This window comes from Colletotrichum siamense, assembly GCF_013390195.1.
Source record: "Colletotrichum siamense strain Cg363 chromosome Unknown KSG_Cg363_contig04, whole genome shotgun sequence".
Classification (NCBI taxonomy): domain Eukaryota; kingdom Fungi; phylum Ascomycota; class Sordariomycetes; order Glomerellales; family Glomerellaceae; genus Colletotrichum; species Colletotrichum siamense.
This window is the reverse complement of record NW_023501017.1, coordinates 1,707,412-1,725,012: the sequence shown is the minus strand read 5'-3', so window position 1 is coordinate 1,725,012 and position 17,601 is coordinate 1,707,412. Positions and strand designations below refer to the sequence as shown.

Genomic DNA, 17,601 nt, shown 5'->3' with positions numbered 1-17,601 from the left:
TGCGGAGTTTGGAAATCCGATCCTTAAGCCCACTTACACGATGGTCACTTGCAGCCGACTTACTCCTTGAGAGCAATTCGAGAACAGCATAAAAGGGCAACCGCGACCTTGACTGTCGAGACTTTGGGGGATTCACGCATAGCAGTGTGCTCCCATCAACTTGAATAACATCGAAGAAAGTCTCTCCCACGGCCAAAAGGTTTAAAGGCAAACAATGTCCGCCAAACGAATCGCCCTCATAACAGGCGCCAACACCGGCATCGGCTACGAGACCATCAAAGCGCTCCTCTCCTCCGATCGATCATACCACATCCTTCTCGGATCCAGATCTACGGAGAAGGGTGCAGCGGCCGCCAAGCAACTCCGCGACGACGTCCCCTCCACGGCGAGCACTCTCGAAGTAGTCCAGATCGACGTCGACAGCGATGAATCCATCGCCAGCGCCTTTGAGCTAGTACGCTCAAAGCATGGCCGTCTAGATTATCTGGTGAATAACGCTGGTAAGACAACTGCGTGTTCGTATCCTTGAAGACGCTTCAATATTGACTTGGCCAGGTTGCGCCCTCACCGAGCCAGACATGTCCCCCCGCGAAGCCTTCAACGCCATGTACAATACAAACGTATCGGGCCAGCACGTCGTGACGATGACTTTCGCGCCGCTGCTGATCAAATCCGACGACCCGCGCCTGCTCTTCCTCACCAGCGGGTCGGCCCACCTCGCGCGGTTCGCTGAAGAGTTCTGGCCCGGCGAGGCGCCTGCGGCCGGATGGCCGAAGCCGGCAAGCCATTTTGCGCCGACGGGGTACCGCGTCAGCAAGACGGCGCTGAACATGCTTGTGTTGGCGTGGCACTGGACGCTGAGGGCGGACGGGGTGAAGGTTTGGGGGGTTTCGCCGGGACAGTTGGCGACGAACCTCGGCGGGGACCCGGGGTTGTTGAAGAAGCTGGGGGCGGGGGATCCGAGTCTTGGAGGGCTGCTTGTTAGGAAGGTTCTGGAGGGGGGGAGGGATGTGGATGCGGGGAGGATTGTGAGCCAGACTGCGGTGCAGTCGTGGTAAGCGTCGCCGGGCGTCTTTACATGTTTTGAGTATTGAGTAGGTATCTTTACGTAGCTTTATTGACACCGCCCTGTAACACCTTCTGAAGTGCTCTGAACAGTCTCCTGGTTCTTGTCGTCCTAGCTGTTGTCGTCGTCGCCGCCTTCAACCTCTGTTCTTCACGTGTGCAGAAGTGTACAAGCCAACACCACGATGTCTCTCACAACTTCCGTAACCAAGCTCTCCGCCCGTCATGACACACTATTCCAGGAATCTAATCATGGAAGAGCTTGTTGAGACCGACATCCGATTGTGTCTGGATGTGAAGGTTCAACTATACCCCATCGCAATGGAATATATACACGTACCAAACTTTCGAAGAGCACGTCTACGGCGCATCCCGGAATTGGCTATATAAACACTCTCCTGTCGAAGGCACATTGACGCCACCAGCAATCCGGGCGTCTTCCCTGTGGAGAACTTCCTTCTGTGGGACATCTCCATCACAACGATCGACTCTCTTATCCGCTACGAAAGACTAAATACATCAGGAACGAAACTTGATCGCGACGGGACTAGTATACCGTCCTCTCCGATCATCTTTGGATGATACTTGTGTGTATACATGCCTGTATGGAGGAGTAGCCGCCATGAGTGACGTTGAGACCGTGGCAGAGATGCCGACTTGACAGCCTGCCGTGCAAACATTGTCGCTCTTAAAGAGAAAGATGAGCCAGCTAGGAGCTACATTGGCATGGCCTATCCTGCGAATTCGCCGAGATGAAGTCGATCCTTTTTACATCGAGTCATGTTGGGACTCAGGTTTTCTGGAGAGCTAAGGTCCTCGTCACCTCCTCAACTCGACCCTCTTAAGCTAGGGTAACTGGATATCGCCGGCACTTCAATTAACAGTTCGCTCGTGACGCCTCACTGACCATTGAAAATTGACACTGTGGCCCGAAGGAACAAGTATTTCTCCTCTGAAAGGATGCGCGGGACCTCATGGTCATTGGGTACTCAGGGGAACCGAACGATGCAGTAAATCGGTCCGCCTTCTGTTCAACTGCACTTCAGACGCCCTGGGATTGAACACGGAAGTTGCATCGACATGCAGGATTCAAAGTCTCATGCGAGCCATACCATCACAGTCGTGCTCACCTGTTCTTCTTATTATGTCCCGGACGCTCTATCGTGTTGTGCTACAGCAACAAGGACTCCAGGACCCCACATCATCAGCCTTGTGAGCCAGTGCAAGATCATTAGGGATCCGGACTCCCAGATCTGATGCTAGGCTTCCCGCTCGATGTTGTTATCTTTGGAACACAATGCGTCTGCAGCGTCACCGATGACCGGCGTGGGGGCGAGTCAATCCTTCGTCCTTCTGGAAACACAAACATGCGCACGTCCAAACGAGAATCCCTCAGGCCCTTGCAAAGAGCCGCAATGCCAAGGAGCGTGCTGTCCGGGATATTTTGGTTGTTTGTGGTCTGTGGGCGGGACAGCCCGGACTGGGCCCCGCTCGACCCCGACGCGCGGCCGTCACACGGAGCTCGCGTGGAGTCTATCGGTCCTTGTGCCCGGGTGCCGCGCGGATGCGATCGCAACGCTACACGGACGGACATAGGGCTGCCGTCTGTTGTTGTTCGGCAACACGATGACGACGGCATGGTATTTGAGCGGCTGCTCGGCCTGTGTTCGCGGCGTGGCTGAAACATTAGTTGAGGACATGATGTGAAGCAAAGGCTCGGCGTGTTTTTGGGGCAGTCGACGACTGTTTCGTCTCGGCAGCTTTGGAGAAGCTGTCAGGGAGCAGCTCATGTCCTCACTTCGGGTCAGGTTTAGACAACGCCATGTCGTGATTGCCTCCCTGCTCGAAGGGATACTGTCAGCGTCAAAGTGGTGTCGTCAGGTTGTTCGCATCTGCCCATGTCCCACAAGGTATGCGGGTGAGACCTGTCTGAGTTTCAGCGAGGAGGACCGCAAGCCGAGCTGCCGACTTTCGCTCCCAATTCGTCCGCCCGAGTGTGGCGGAGGATTTAGCCAGCACCTGTGTCTCGGTTACTTCGTGTTGTGAACTCACATCTTGTTTGATGTGGTCACTCAAAAGCATTGTTGTGATTCTTGAGCCTCACCTGCACGATATATCGGGTAGTACGCAAGCAGGGCGAAGTTGTATCAGGTTGCCGCTGAGCAACATCGCCTCAGTCGTCTCATGTCTGTGGAACATCTGTGCGCGCCGACGGACAGTAATTCAAGCTCTGGAAGGGGGATACGGTCTAGACCCAGCTCGACTCAACCATGAAAGCTGTGCTCGACCAGCCATGGGAAAAGTCGATGATCACAACCTTATCAGGTTTGGCCATGATGTGTGTTCAACGTGGTTGGAATGCTGACGTGGAGCACATTCGACGAGGATATGCGAGCCCAAGCTACCGTCGACGCGCAGTCAACGCGCCGTCCTTGCCGATCTCCAGTAAGTCGGGTCGCTGGACGGGGACCCGGCAACCAGAGCAAGACCATTGAAGCCGAATATCCCGGAAAGGGGCAGTGATATCATACCGCGGCCCGACTGATTACAGCAGCTTGCTGCATTACTCTTCATCACACACACGCGATCCGTGGCGTCGTCGCACAAAACCTGTCGGGTTACGGTTGAGGTCTGAGCATTTCCCAAGTGAACGGTTTGCGGGCGGTATGCAAGGAGGCGCAGGTACCCGTCGACTAAAAGGGGCACCGCGAAAGCCACGAATCGATAGACCTCGCGCCGCCCACACGCTAGCCACGGCGTTGGGAGCTTTTAAGAAATGCGAGCTGTGGATGCGAAAAAAGGCACCCATAAACGCCGCGGGCCAATACCAAGACAGGCCGTTTCCTTCAGGGCCGTGTGGCAGTCAGACACGCGGCGGCGGGAGATGGCATTCCTGACGGGCTCACCGGCGTATCGGGTCGAGGGAAATGAGACAGAACTGACATGACACCACCTCGGATAGGTAGTGAGCCTTGACGACAGAGGGTAAACAGTCGAAAGAGGGTTCGGTGAAGACTTCTCGAAGGCTGGAGGGAGCATCCTTTCTGCAGGGAGCCGACGAATACGGTTATCGGAATTGAGTGGTTGTTAGTCGGGCCGCTCCATCCGATATTGGGAGATGTGCTGAACATTTTTCTCGGACCACGTATTTGACTTTGTTGATAGATGAAGTCTATGCCGGGACACTCTACTTTGGCGTAATCGTCCGAAGACGAAAGGCTCGTGTCAACCCTCCGACGGGGATCGCGCGGGGGACGACGGTAGGGTTCTTCGTTGCAGGAGTGAAGTCGACCAGCGCATGTGCGTGTGGATGAACTGCGGCTGATGGCAAGGGACCCCGCGTGGGCGGCATGGCAGGAAATGAGCAGCTGGAGACACAAGACGTGATTGGATTCCCAGCGGGCCGGCTGGCGCCTTGCAGAATCGGTCGATTCCAGTGCAAATCTTTTCGGTGGCCTTGGGCCTAGACTCTGACATTGTTGACGATGGCGGCTGATTTGGGTGCCTCATTGGCGCATGTCATTGAATTGAGCACGAGAATGACAACGAAGTGATAGCTGCAGGTTGGAGGCTGGAGATCCTCCCAACGGCTCGACGGGATTGGCGGCCGAAGATGAATGAGAGGAGGAAGGCCATCGTGTGAGCTTGTCATGCCCGTAGGCAGCATCTGTCGGGCGATGACCGCAGCTGCATGGCAAATGTTTATTGAGACGAATCGAGGCTAGAGGCATTTTGAAATTCCTTATTCGGGCCACGTCAGGCCAACGGGTGACGACGACTCAGACGATGGGGTCCAAATTGCGGTATGCGGCATGGCTGTCAAATCTTGGACTGGATCGGAAAAGACGCACGGAAGCTGGATAGGAGAGCCGGAGAATGGAGAACGGAGATGGGCAATTAGCAAAGAATTCTTTTCTTTTCTTTTCTCCTGAGAGAGGCGAGAACAGACGTGTTCAAGTGCTGTTTGTCCAGGGATGGCCTAGTCGGGAGTCGCTATTTTTACTGGGAGAGACCATCTCGAAGCCCCCAATTGTAAATGAAGCAACAAAGTTTGACAGCCGGGAGGATCTGGATCATTAGACACAGGGCAGCGTCGTGTCCCGCCGTTTCCCGTTAGGCCAGGCCCATTCGTGCCAGGTAAGCAACCTGGAAGGCAGCATTCAACGAGATGAGCCTTCCCTTTTGGAGTGGTGATGTTGGATTGGTTGGATTGGAAGCTGAGCAAGAAGGAGGCCTGAGGAGCTCCTTCCAGGCAAATATTGAATAATGTGAATGCACGTCCTGACTCCCTGACTCCTGTGCGCTTGCCTGTCGCGCCGTCAAGTGGGAAGTGGGGGTGGACGCGACACTTGGACCAATGACAGGCCCCACCATCTTAGCAGAGCCCGCTATGATTCGCCGATTTAATCTGCATTTTTTTCAGGTGCAGGCATTGTGCACCGCGGTCAATCTGGAGCTCCTTCCGCATTTTCACAACTGCTCCTCGTGTCCCGACAGGAACACCCCAGCCGGCGATGCACATCTTGCGGTCGAGTCGGGGTCGGGGAATGTGCATATGCAGGCGCACAGCTGCTCTTGCCTTGTGCAGGTCATTAGCTGGTATGTGGGGCGATACGCAATCCATCATTCGTTATCAGCAAGCTGCGAGGGGTCACGCTCTCTGCCTTGGTGCTTGGCTACAACCTTCTTGGGCAGTCGGCAGTCGAGCTCCGTCGTTGTGGGAAACAGCCCAGTGTGGTTCAAAATAGGTAGACGAGGTGAGCGGAGGCTTTCTTTACCCAAGGCATGTACTCTACGATACTTTGCAAAACACTAAAGATTTGTGACAGGTGAGCGACGATCAACGGCGCCAACTCCCACCTGAAGACAGACGAATCCGGCCCCCACAACTTCAGGCGCAGCAGGCTGCGTGCCGGACATTGAGCGCAATGCACCGCCAGAACGGGTGAAAGGGCCTCCGTCCCAGTGCTCCAGGGCTCCAGCCAGCGCTGCAATGCCAGTCGGCGGCACCTGCTTTTCCCACCTGGGCAGTTACCTCCACCAAAACCCGCTCCTGCCCGCACCGGCCCACGACCTCGACCATGCCTGGGCCCCCTCCATATCGTGAGCACGACACACAAACAACAGCAGGAGCAAGGGTGGGCCTCCTGCCTCCCGATTCGGGCATGAGGGTGGTCATCTCCCGCTCGCCGTCGTTGGCTCTTGCTTTTGCATCCAAACAACAACACTGCACAAGACACTGGGACCGATGACTGAAAGCACCGATTTGGCTACCTCGACTGCTCATCAGAGACAACTCGACAATTCCAGTTAGCAGTCTGACGTGTTGTTCGTTCCTTTTCACGGCCAATCAACCCTCTGAGAAGCTCATCCCTCGTTGGAACCCTGCCTCGATCATGCCTCGATCATGCTGTTCTAGACCACCGGTAGGCATGCTGGGTCCTGCTGCCTCTGCCCGGTTCGCTTGCTTTTGTCTCCCAGCCGCCTGTTGAACCATTATTTCGCGCGCGACATTTTACCCTCATCTCACTGACTATAGCCATCCTTGGAAATATGCTGCAGCGCGGCACATATCTCGCTCACTGCATTGGGCTGCTGCGTTGCGTCGTATCGGCCGTTGCAGTCACCGCCTGGCCGATGCGACCAAAACACTCCGCGAGAGTCCGGTTGGTCGCCCGTTGGTGCCGATAATAAGGTTGTTTCTCTTTGTTCATGCCGCCTTACCCAGCCAGCCAGCCGCCGTGCCGCCGCCAACTGGACTCAAGCCAAGGAGCAGATTCCAACTTCAACAAGGCATCTGCCGGGACGATATCGACCTTCCCAGTCATCTCCGATTGCTTTTGAGCGGAGCGGGACCCGGGTAGGAAACAAATGACGACGTCAACAAACCCGCAGGCCGGGAATCACAGCTGTCAAGCACAAACTCCCAAGCTTCCAAGGTTCCAAGCTTCGACTGCCCTGGGCAACACAGCCCTTCCCCTTCCGCCCCCCGTCCCCGTGTCTCCATGTGCGGTGCATCGCAGGCAAGTGGAGAGAGAGTCGTCAAAGTATTTTCTCATACTGATCTGGGCGGCCAGGTACAAGACCGCGAATATTGGCTTTTGCTGCTGAGTGGCTTGACGCCAAATCTCCTCCTTTCCCCCCTCCCGGCGCCCTTCCTCAAGCGGCTAGCGGCTGGCGTGCTGCTGCCCTACCCCTGTCCCCCTGCTCCAAGCCCCCTGTCCCTGCCAGGGGTGCCGGTTCTTTCGCGGACCTGGACCATGGACCACCGGCCACGAACCAGTCCAAGTTCAGGGCAGCGCACTTTGGCCACATCCACATCAGTTCGTCTGCTGGCCCGGTGCGTGTGCAGGTCCCAGGTGAGGGTGCAGAGGGTCTGGGTCTGTCTGTCCAGGTCCGGGTTTTTGTCTTGCGCTGCGTTGCGTTGCGCTGTGCTGCGTTCTGCTGCGCGATAGCGGAATCATTGACAAGTTTTGCCCCCAAACCCCCCGTTCCCTTTCTGCTCTGATTCCTGGATGAAAATACGACGCAGCCCACCACGGGTGCCGTCCATGCTTCGTCCATACTCCACTGCAGAAGCCAGCGCCCGGCCCTTTGCTCTCTACACCCAACGCAGGTTCGTCTATCCGTACCGTTCCTTGAGTAAGGTACGGAGACATACCGCACTGCAGTAGCAGCAGCGGCAACCGTCAAAGGCTTCGTTCCCCTGGACCCCTGTTCCCCTGGTGCCATCCCATCCCAGGAACCGAGCAAGCCAGGGCCAACCGTGCCTCCCACCACGCGAGCGAGCCAAGCCAAGCCAATATTGCTCGCTCTCCCCCCATCCCATCCCATCTATTCCATAGTGTCCCGTCCCGTCCACCCATCCACTCGTTGCTTCTCCTTCTTAATCACCTCCTCTCCCCCAGCCAGAGCCAGGGATCGTCGTCGCCCTTTCAGAGCCTCACCTGCTTCCTGTCGCCAACCGTCCAAGCCGACTGAGTTGCTCGCCTCGACACGTCAATACGCCTGTCAGTCGACGACCTCGAGACCGCACGCACTTCATCTGACTCCTGTCTTCTTCGCTCCGCCGAGATAGGTCAACCAGCGCGTCGACAACCGGGAAAGCTTCGAGCATTTGGATATCGCTCGAGCAACTTTTAATCACTCCGAATAATCTCAAATCGACCGCTTGCGAAGGATTCGCCGACTTGAGGGTTTACGCCGGAGGCTACCGAACCGATTCGCTATTAATCCTTCGACTGCATCGCTCTCAGCTCGCATTCGACTCCTTCATTGGTGTTGTTGGAAACTCATCTGGCGGATCACTCGTTTACCCGCCTACATCCGAACTCACCGGCTCTCGACAAGCACCGGATAGGCCACCTGCACAAGTCCTCCACCTTGGTGCACGCAGTGGAGTGGTGCTCTTGTTTTTCCTTGGTGCCATAATATATCCACCATCGCGTGCGTGATCTGGTCGATCACCGGCTAGAGACAATCGACGCCGATCACAACGTGGGGTTCTCCAGGGAAACCAACAAAACTATCTGCCCAGCCAACATCGATCGAGAGGCACCTCTTCTCGAATCTTGTCACCACAGTCCGGCAAAAGGATTATGTTCCGCACCTCCAACCTGCGTCCCGCAGCTTCCTCATGATGGCCTCACCTCTCATCATGTCTTCATTCGCTACACACTCAACCTCCCCCCGCAGGCCACGGTCACTATGGCTTTTCCTTTTCCTCACCGTCGCCTCCATGGTCTCGGCCACCTCCGAATCTCTTTCTGAACTCCCCGCTCAGATTACCGCCCCCGCAGTCGTCGCCCCTATGGACGCTCTCGTCGTCGACGACCGCACCCCGACCATGATCAAGGGCCGCTGGACCATGATGCCTTACGAGGAGCTCAAGAAGCGTGACGACGAGAGCGCAACGGCGACTGCGACCCAGACGGTCAAGGCAACGGACGACCCGACCACCTTGACTCTCTCTGTTACCGTTCCTGCTGCGACCGTCGAGGCTGCTTCGCCTCTGCCCTCTCCCTTCGACACCAGCTTGGCCTTCAACTTCACCAGCAACGACGGCGCCTCTTGCCCCCGCTTCATCAACGAAGTCCTCACGAACTCCAACTTTAAGAAGTGCTACCCGCTCTCCATGCTTCTTCAGGTGAGTTTCACGATATGCCGACTAAAAATGTGTACTAATTTGTCCAGGGTTCGAGGTCCTTCTTCGAGGCTGAGAAGAAGCTCTTGAGCATTGTCAAGGTACTCGACGCCACCTGCAGTGCGGATGTCGACTTCTGCACCACGTACTTGAACGGCGTGGCCAGCAACTTGACTCTGGCCGCCAACTGCGGATCGGACTATGAAGCCGGCAACCCCATCGTCATGCAAGCCTACCTCGGCATGAAGTCGTATGAGATGCTATACAAGGCCACCTGTCTCACCGACCCCGACACCTCCATGTACTGCTTCGCCAACGCCGTCACCAACCTGACCACGCCTTCGAATGTCTACTTCTACTACCTCCCTCTCAACATGACTCTCCCCGGCAGCGCCAACCCTACTTGCGGCTCGTGTCTCAGACGGACCATGGAAATCTACCAGACGTACACGTCCAATCGGAAGCTCCCTATTTCGTATACGTACGAGGATGCCGCCAGCCAAGTCAACACCATCTGTGGCCCCGAATACGTCAATATCACGCTGCTAGCGGCCGTCAGCAAAGCGGGCTTGTCAATACCGTCATGGGCCCTGTCGACAGCAGCAATCGTGCTGGCGATGGCGTTCAACTTCTGGTAGACAGCATCACGCCAGCAGTACAGCAACACCAGGTTGTTCAACGATCTGCACGGATGGTTATGAGTCATGTTTAGAGATTTGATTTTCCAGCAAGCGCCTTGATACCCCTCAAACATTCTTTCGCATTTACTTCTTTTCATAATTCGCCGCCCCCACGGGCCTCTCGAGTTATCACTCGGTCTTTATCTACATCTTTTATATTAGTCTCTAGTGTGTCACATCATGGCTGGGCTGGAAAGAAAAATAGCCAAGAGCTGGCAATGGTTGGCGGTTTGTCGATTTGACTGGGCATTTACACGACAGCCGGGAAGGCTGATCATGATCATATGGGAATATTCGCTGAGGACAGCGATGAAGAGTAGGAAGGCACACGGCGCCACATACTGGCACATTGTCGGCATCCAATGAGGTGCGGCACAAATAGTAATCTTCGCATGTGCGAGTCTTCATCCTATTCTTGTAGATACTCTTAAAGACGGTGGTTTATCTTGGGGAGTAAGAGGAAGAAGACAACGACCTATCATGGTCATCTCAACACAATCAATAAGTAGCAAACACTTTGAGCCTTCTTTGCGCGACAAGGTGATGAAAGATGATTGGGTGTGAGATTAGTCCTCGGACCCGATAGCTTGTTTGCCTCTCATGCAGGTTTGTCCAAGCCACCAACACCAACGAAACCGCTGGGCTGGGCTGGCTGCAGATTTTGTGGGTTCAAACTAAACTTTGTGCAACGACGATCCGATGTGAGAGCGCTGATCCTTTCTTGGACGTGCTGATCCTGTCTTATTCGCTTTGTCAGGTGCAAGCATTCGAAGATGTAAGAGCTCCTCGTCTAGTGTTGCACTTCAAATTTTGAAGCCGCTCCGTTGAGGCAGGTACTTCCGCGAAGAAAAGAGCTACACTTTCTTTTTGCCAGCCAAGGGCGGGGTTGAAGATCGGAGAATTGTAATGTATTTTATTTTGTTATTACAACTATGTGTGTTGATTCTCTTAGCATTTTCAGCGTCTCGTGGATTTGTAGTGGTGCATGAGGCTGACAGCTATCTGATGTAAGTGGTCCGCAGAAACATTAACCAGCTGCGACGAGGAGAAGGAACAGATTTGAAGGACACATAGACATGCCTCGACCAAAGAGCTACAATAGAACAAGCATAAGATTTTCTTTGCTGCCACGGAAAAAAATTGGTTTGAACGTGTAAGTCGCGCCTTCCTCACCCATCTGACCACCACCTTCTCCTTCCAGTTCTTCACTGCCAACACTCGTCCACTTACCTCACCGGCAAACAACAACCACCAAGACTCACCTTCAAATTACCACCAGTCGCACAGTATCTCGGCTTTGTTACAACAAAAATTACGATGACCGATCAGGAAGAGAGAAGCGGCAGGAAGCGCGCCAGGGGCGACGAGGACGAGCATCAGATCCAACGCCCGTTACGGTGGGTCCCGGGCAAACTCGTCGACTATACGGGAGCGCCTGTGTCCCAGAAAGACTTTGATGATTGGTTAAGAAGCATACCGGCTTGGATGCAGGGCCTCGTTTTGAAGCACAAAGAGAGACTCGCTTCGATGGACCACGAACTGGGAGGCAGACGTCAGGGCCATGTGGATGGCGAGGAGGGTGAGAACTGGGACGAAGAGGAGGGGGAGGAGGAGGAAGAAGAAGAAGAGAATGCGGAGGAGGAGCATGAGCGGCCGGCGCGGAAGAGAAGACGTATCAGGGGGGCGGGCTCACTGTCACCGGATCGTGGGGACCCGGACGAGGCAGTTCCAGAGTGGTTCGACAGCACGGCAGGCTCAGATGTTGACCTGGAGGCGACGAACTCTCAGGCTCGTTTACTGTCGCACGAAGGACGACAAGATGACCCTACGGGAGACGATGGGACCAGTCTAAACCGTGGGGAGGGATCAGAGGACGATGAAGTCATGGAGAAAAGGGTTGTACGACGTCAACAGGGCGAGTTGGTACCGATTTCCAGCAAGAAGACTCGCACCAAGACAACCACGACGACAAGAACCGGGAGCGACGGTACGACTACGACGACCGTCACCAAGAGGACTACGAAAGTATCAAGGAAGAGATTTGAGAGACGATAAATGGGAGCGAGTTTGCCATGGAAATCACCGGCGTCAGTCAGTACCCATACCGCTGGTAGAATGGGCAGATTTCTCATTGTTCAACGATGATAGCCGTCCTCCAAGCTCTCTACAACCGGCAGCATGGAGTAGCTTTGAGGGTTGACCTCGAGTCAGATGAGACTGAAGCTCACATCAAACTTCTCGACAACGAGCTCGAGGTATTCAGTGGAAGGAAAGATGAAATGGAGCAGGGACTGAGGTGGAATAGGTCTTACAGAGCGATTTCAAGCCGTCTGTTAAGCCAGTACAAGATCAATGGTTCAACCCGAGCTTTACCTCTTGTCAAATTAGACAGATTGAGTTTACGTGGATCGCTACAAATCAAGCATAGTGCCTATCGCAAATCTCTCATGGACGTTGTTCTGTTATCGTTGATTTGGAATGTTGATACTTGGGCGGAGCCCTTTGACTAATCCGGGAAGGGGTTATAGGTCATGGAGATGACGACGACAAGCACGATAAGAGTGGAAGTGAGGCAAATAAGGACGATGGCAATGATCAAAGGGGCAATAAGGACCATAGACTCCCTTATAGTTATGCAAAATTCTGGGACCGAAGTCAGTCTCTTGTCAATACCGGATAGACAAAATGGATGGCATTGGTAAAGAACAGCTCAATTCTATCATACCCCCAAAACCCTGTGCCAATCTAAAAGCCATACATATCAAAACATCCCATCTCACAACCTCCCCTGCCGCGCCCCAGCCCGCAGCTCCTTCTGCTCCCTAATCCGCCTCTGCGCCACCTTCCACGGGTGAATCCCATCCGCGTACCCGATAAACGGCGAGCCCACTCCATACCCGAGCATGTCCACCAGCCGCCGCGGCATGCCGTCCAGCTTGTCCCAGTCGACGGCGAGGATCTGGTTCTCGAGCGGGCGGATCCAGGGCTGGCAGTACTGCACGGTCATGCTCCTGCGCTCGCGGTCGGAAACGTTCTGCCCGCCGCCGTGCCAGAGTGTGCCGACGAAGAAGACGGCGCTGCCGCGGGACATGATCACGGGGACGGCGTCCTCGCGTCGGGGGGCGCGGTCGTGATCCTTGTCGCCCCATTTGTGGGAGCCCGGGATCACGACGGTGGCGCCGTTGGTGGGGGTGAAGTCGTCTATTGCGACCATGACGCCCTGTCATAGGTCAGTCACGCAAACTCAAGGCTACTTGAGAGGTATGGGGTTTGTCCCCTTACGGTGCCAAACGGACGATGGGGCCGCGGGACAGTCACGAACCCATCATCGTGGTGGAGCATCTGCGGCGCCTCGCCGGGCTGGATGTACACGCTGTGAAACGAGTTGAGGAGGAAGCCCGGGTCGAGGAAGTGGTCGTTGAGGGCGAGCAGGGCCGGGTGCAGGGGGAACTTCTGGAAGACGGGGGACTTGTTGAGGAGGGCGTAGATGCGTTTGGTGTTGAGGCCCTCGAAGTCGTTGCGGCCGGCGCGGTCGCCGCCTGCGGGCCCGGCGGAGGCGGCGTCGGCTGCGAGGCGGGCGAGTTCGCTGGTGGCTTCCTCGATCTCGGCCTCGGTGAAGGCGTCGGGGATGATTACGTAGCCGTGCTCTTCGACGTGGTCGATGAGGTGTTGGTAGCTGGAGCTGGGGGAGGCTTGGGATGTTGTCATTGTCAATGAAGGTTGAATGTCTTGTGAGATCTTGTGAGCGTGCTAGACGTGTGCTGGCAGAGCTTAGACCGCGCCGTTGAGCTTGGGATCACTTGTGGACTTATACAATGTCTGTCGACGAAGCCGAACGGGATGGATGGGATGGACGGCGTTGCATATGTGGGCCAACCGAGGCTCCGAGGATCCGTCTTTCGAGTCTGCTACTGCTGGAGAAGACCGAGTATCTGTACAGCGATGATGGAGTCCTTCTGGAGAAGACCGGCGACGATGATGTTGAAGACGCGGGAGGGACGGTTGGACTTATTGCAGCACTTATCGATGCTTACAAGGATCTCAAGACTTGCTGGAGCCGAGGTATGATGTGGGCACCTTCTCTCCTTTCTCCAACGAATTGCGTTTTGGAGACTTCCAACTTGCGTGGGAAGCGGGGAGGTTGGAGTCTAAACCTGGGGAAAAAGATGGGATGATGCTGGTGTGCGGGGGAGCTGAGGCGGCTTGATGCGGAGGAGAGAGAGTCACCGAAGACCGTTCATCTGTCTTGACTTGTAGGCTTCCTTTTCCACTGGAGATTGCATGATGATTGCGGTTCCTTGATGACTGATTGGATCGGCGTGTCGCCGAAGGTCCGGATGACGCGGGGACGGGGCCGCCTGGGAGTACGTCCTCCGCGTTATGACAACGGAGCGCTCCGCTCTCCCGCCGATGCGGCCCTGGATGACTCCGGATATTACCAAGAGCGTCCCGACGATGTTGCATTTATCACGGAACGTTCGGAGGACTGGGAGATGGCAAACCTCTCTTCTGGTCCGACATCTCGCATAAGTTGCTACAGCATGTAGAAAGCCTTACGTATCTGGGAAATAGGTCGAACTTGCTTGACCAATCTTCAAGTTTAGTTTGGGTCTTTTGCCAAGTCGAAGATAGATCGTCTCAGACATCATTCTTGGGGAGCGATTCCAAGTAACACTGAGTTGATCAGGGGCGCTGAAGGAGCAAATGCTTACTGCGCACCAACCCTCATAATACTTGGTCAATTCTGTGGCTGGGTGAACATGTTGCTGCACCAAATAACAAAGACTGCTGTTGCTAATTTGTGTCTCGAAAGAAAGATTTCCTGTCGTGTAGGCCAGGCTCTGGCTACCCGTGTAGCTCATTCTTCTGCCTCCGTCTCAAAGGGCTTCTGTCCATAGACAACGTGTCTGCACAGCATCAGCATCATGCTCAGAGCTCGGCTCTTCATCACTTACAAGTCAAACATGGCATGGAACGCGCCCGTCTTCAGCTCTTTTCGCACCTGCGAAAGCTCAACAAACACCTCCTCTTTCGTTCGTCCGAGGACACCGCAGAAGAGCTTCAAGGAGAAGCCCTCCAGACCTTCCAGTGTCTGGGCCAGATTGAGCATGCCAATATCTCGGTAGTGGGGGTCCTTGGGCCAGGGGCCAACCGGGAGCATGAACTTTTGGTGGTGTACATTCCGGAATCCTTGATCCCGCACCCAGCCCTCGACTTTCGGTCCTGGGCAGGCGTCACGGCCAATCATCTTACAGGCCTCGATCAGGGTCCTATTCCACTTGTATGTTGCGTGGTCTTCGGTGAATGTTCCGTCTTGAGTGTGGTACTTCACTGATAATTCTTGAAATTCGGCCCAACCACCTGGTTCCAAGTTGCTGGACATTGATGTGTAAGTGGTGGGATTGTGATGCGCGTCCTCTGGAAATAGTCCTGGAAGCTGGCAGTTGAAGGGAGATAACTTACTCGTAGATATTGCGGACAAGCTTCGGCCAGTCCAAGATTGAGGCGACCATGTGTCTGCACATGATGTAGTCATACTTGCGACTCACAATCCAAGGACTCTCGACATCGTCGACTTCGAACTTCACATTCGGAGGAACCCTGTTTCATCCATTGGCCACCAGTTCCTATGAAAGATAAAGGCAACGGAGCAGAACCTACCATTTCGGCTGGATAGGACTCAAATCAATGCCAATAATCTCTGCATTTTCAAAGACATCGCCCATCTCAATTGCCCCTGCACAATGAAGTTAGCATGCAAATATCTGAACCTGGGTTGCTCTCGGTGTGTACAAATCCCAGTTCCTGTTCCGATGTCAAGAATTCTGTGAACCTTCTCCTTCTCGAGAGGTGCTAGGAAGAGCTTGTTGCCGATTGATCTTACTTTCACCGCATGAGACATGTCGAGGCGGTCCATTTCAGCCTATGCAATGGTCAGTACTGCAGGTTACGCGTGATGAGAGTTCTGAATAAGAGACCAACCTCGTCGTTCGGAAATGCGTAGACTGATGATATTAGTGGACGGAGAGTTTGTCACTATGTTGACGCAGGGGATCACTCACCTCCAGGCCGGAAAGCGTGGTAGCGGCGTCCATATTCGATGGGGTAATCGACGACACTTGAGGCCAGCGAAGCAGTGTAGTTGGAGCTAAGTAAACCATTAAGATTGATCCAGTAAACAATAGGGAGAAGTCGTACATGCGCTCATCCATCTCCGCAGGATCGTTGGGCTGGCTTCCAGGTCAGCATAGTTCGCGCCGAGAGTTTCGAGCGTAACAATCTAACCGTGTTCCCAGCGTCCGCCTCGAGAGCAACATCATCAGTTTCAGATGCATTGGAAGCACCTTCGGCGGCGTGAGGGGAAGATGCTTGAGGCGATGTAGCCGGGCCGGAAGTGGATTGCTCAGCGACACGACCAGGGGGAGAAGCCGGGTCCGCCGCACCTGGAGTGGACTCGACCGCTCGTGGTGGGCTAGGATTCTTTTTCGAAGAGCCATCCATGATTTGCAACGACGAATATTGCGGCATGAGAATCGATCGAGAGTTGTGCCAATGTGGTGGTTGCAGGAGAGAACAATTTTACCATGGGATGACGAGGGGAAACATCGTCAGGGGTGGTTGGATGAAGGCGGGGTTTTATATTGATTCCCTCCTTCCTAGTCCGAGAAAGTCTGTGTGATAACACGCCACTCATGCACGCAGGAATGGAGGTGCAGGACAAAACATGTTCATCATCTGGGTTCTTTGTTGGTAGGTGACTGATAGATCAATCTCATTCGTCCGCTTCGGCTGCAGCGAGCTGTTGGTTCATGTGCGCAAGCTCAGGTTTACGTTACGGCCCATTTAAGGGGTTCCACTGCCATTTCTGGTGTTTCTGACCATACCTGCCTGATAGTAGAAAGAACAGGAGGAAAGTTAAGCTCGAGTTCAGCGATTGGCTTTTCTACCTTCTGCGGATGGTCAACCGAAGGGATAGGATAGCTTTCTGCAAAAATCTACTCCCGATGATGGCGGCTCCACTGCTGGCGGCCGTTGAAGCCGGCTCCGTGTTGGAAGCGAGAAGGAAGCTCATATTCTAGCGAATAGAGATGCCTACAGCACTAAGACAACATCGGCTAGGTCATTAGCAGAAGCGAGAATATTTGAACAATAATGGGTCAATTTGAAATCAAGTGACATCTGGGTAGAAGACACATGCTCCCAAAGCCTGAGATACGACATGGGGCGTCGGATAAGCTCTACTGGCAAAGGTTGAACCAACATATCATACTTCAAAGGTTGAAAACATTCAACATATGAAATCTAAAGTCTAAGATATATCCCTGAAGCACTGGTAAACATAATCCCATGAAACATCTCCTGGAGGCTCGTAAGAAAACGAATCCAACAACCACTGATCCGAAACATCAGTGTTATATAGCTCATCCATCAAAGACCAATCTAAACATCCCTCTTCGTTACCGACACCAGGCCACGATGCTACTTCGTTTTGGGACACCTGCGAAGCGTCGATGAGTGTGAAACCGCCATTGGGTACAATGGAGGGCTCTCGAGAAGCTTGTCTTGGGCGGGGTGCATCCTGCTCTTCGCGCCATTCTCGAATTAGATTCAGGCAGATTTGAACTTCTTCGCTCGCACTCTCGCTACCATCAAGACGCTTCCTGGTCCGCAGGTAGTGCTCAAAACTCTTTAATGTCTCCGGGCTCTCTGTTG

At 54.4% G+C, this 17,601-nt stretch overlaps 5 protein-coding genes across 5 annotated transcripts; 3 read left to right on the top strand and 2 right to left on the bottom strand.

Moving 5' to 3' along the window:
- Positions 1-214: 214 nt before the first annotated feature.
- tropE-4 (Short-chain dehydrogenase/reductase tropE) lies at positions 215-1,058 on the top strand (the record flags this gene model as incomplete). The annotated part of the gene is made up of 2 exons (XM_036638260.1): positions 215-500; positions 556-1,058. 2 exons carry the CDS (start codon positions 215-217, stop codon positions 1,056-1,058), a joined length of 789 nt encoding a protein of 262 aa, XP_036495873.1.
- Positions 1,059-8,722: 7,664 nt separating this feature from the next.
- CGCS363_v006410 (uncharacterized protein) lies at positions 8,723-9,846 on the top strand (the record flags this gene model as incomplete). Its single annotated transcript, XM_036638259.1, has 2 exons — positions 8,723-9,211; positions 9,259-9,846. 2 exons carry the CDS (start codon positions 8,723-8,725, stop codon positions 9,844-9,846), a joined length of 1,077 nt encoding a protein of 358 aa, XP_036495874.1.
- Positions 9,847-11,205: 1,359 nt separating this feature from the next.
- On the top strand, positions 11,206-11,943 carry CGCS363_v006409 (uncharacterized protein; the record flags this gene model as incomplete). Its single annotated transcript, XM_036638258.1, has 1 exon — positions 11,206-11,943. One exon carries the CDS (start codon positions 11,206-11,208, stop codon positions 11,941-11,943), a length of 738 nt encoding a protein of 245 aa, XP_036496075.1.
- A 721-nt stretch (positions 11,944-12,664) lies between these two features.
- Positions 12,665-13,596, bottom strand: CGCS363_v006408 (Uncharacterized protein; the record flags this gene model as incomplete). Its single annotated transcript, XM_036638257.1, has 2 exons — positions 12,665-13,108; positions 13,171-13,596. 2 exons carry the CDS (start codon positions 13,594-13,596, stop codon positions 12,665-12,667), a joined length of 870 nt encoding a protein of 289 aa, XP_036496074.1.
- A 1,150-nt stretch (positions 13,597-14,746) lies between these two features.
- On the bottom strand, positions 14,747-16,389 carry CGCS363_v006407 (Secondary metabolism regulator LAE1; the record flags this gene model as incomplete). Its single annotated transcript, XM_036638256.1, has 9 exons — positions 14,747-14,795; positions 14,844-15,263; positions 15,352-15,489; positions 15,550-15,625; positions 15,682-15,811; positions 15,871-15,893; positions 15,951-16,036; positions 16,087-16,118; positions 16,174-16,389. The coding sequence occupies 9 exons, from the start codon at positions 16,387-16,389 to the stop codon at positions 14,747-14,749; spliced, it is 1,170 nt and encodes a 389-aa protein (XP_036496070.1).
- Positions 16,390-17,601: the final 1,212 nt, after the last annotated feature.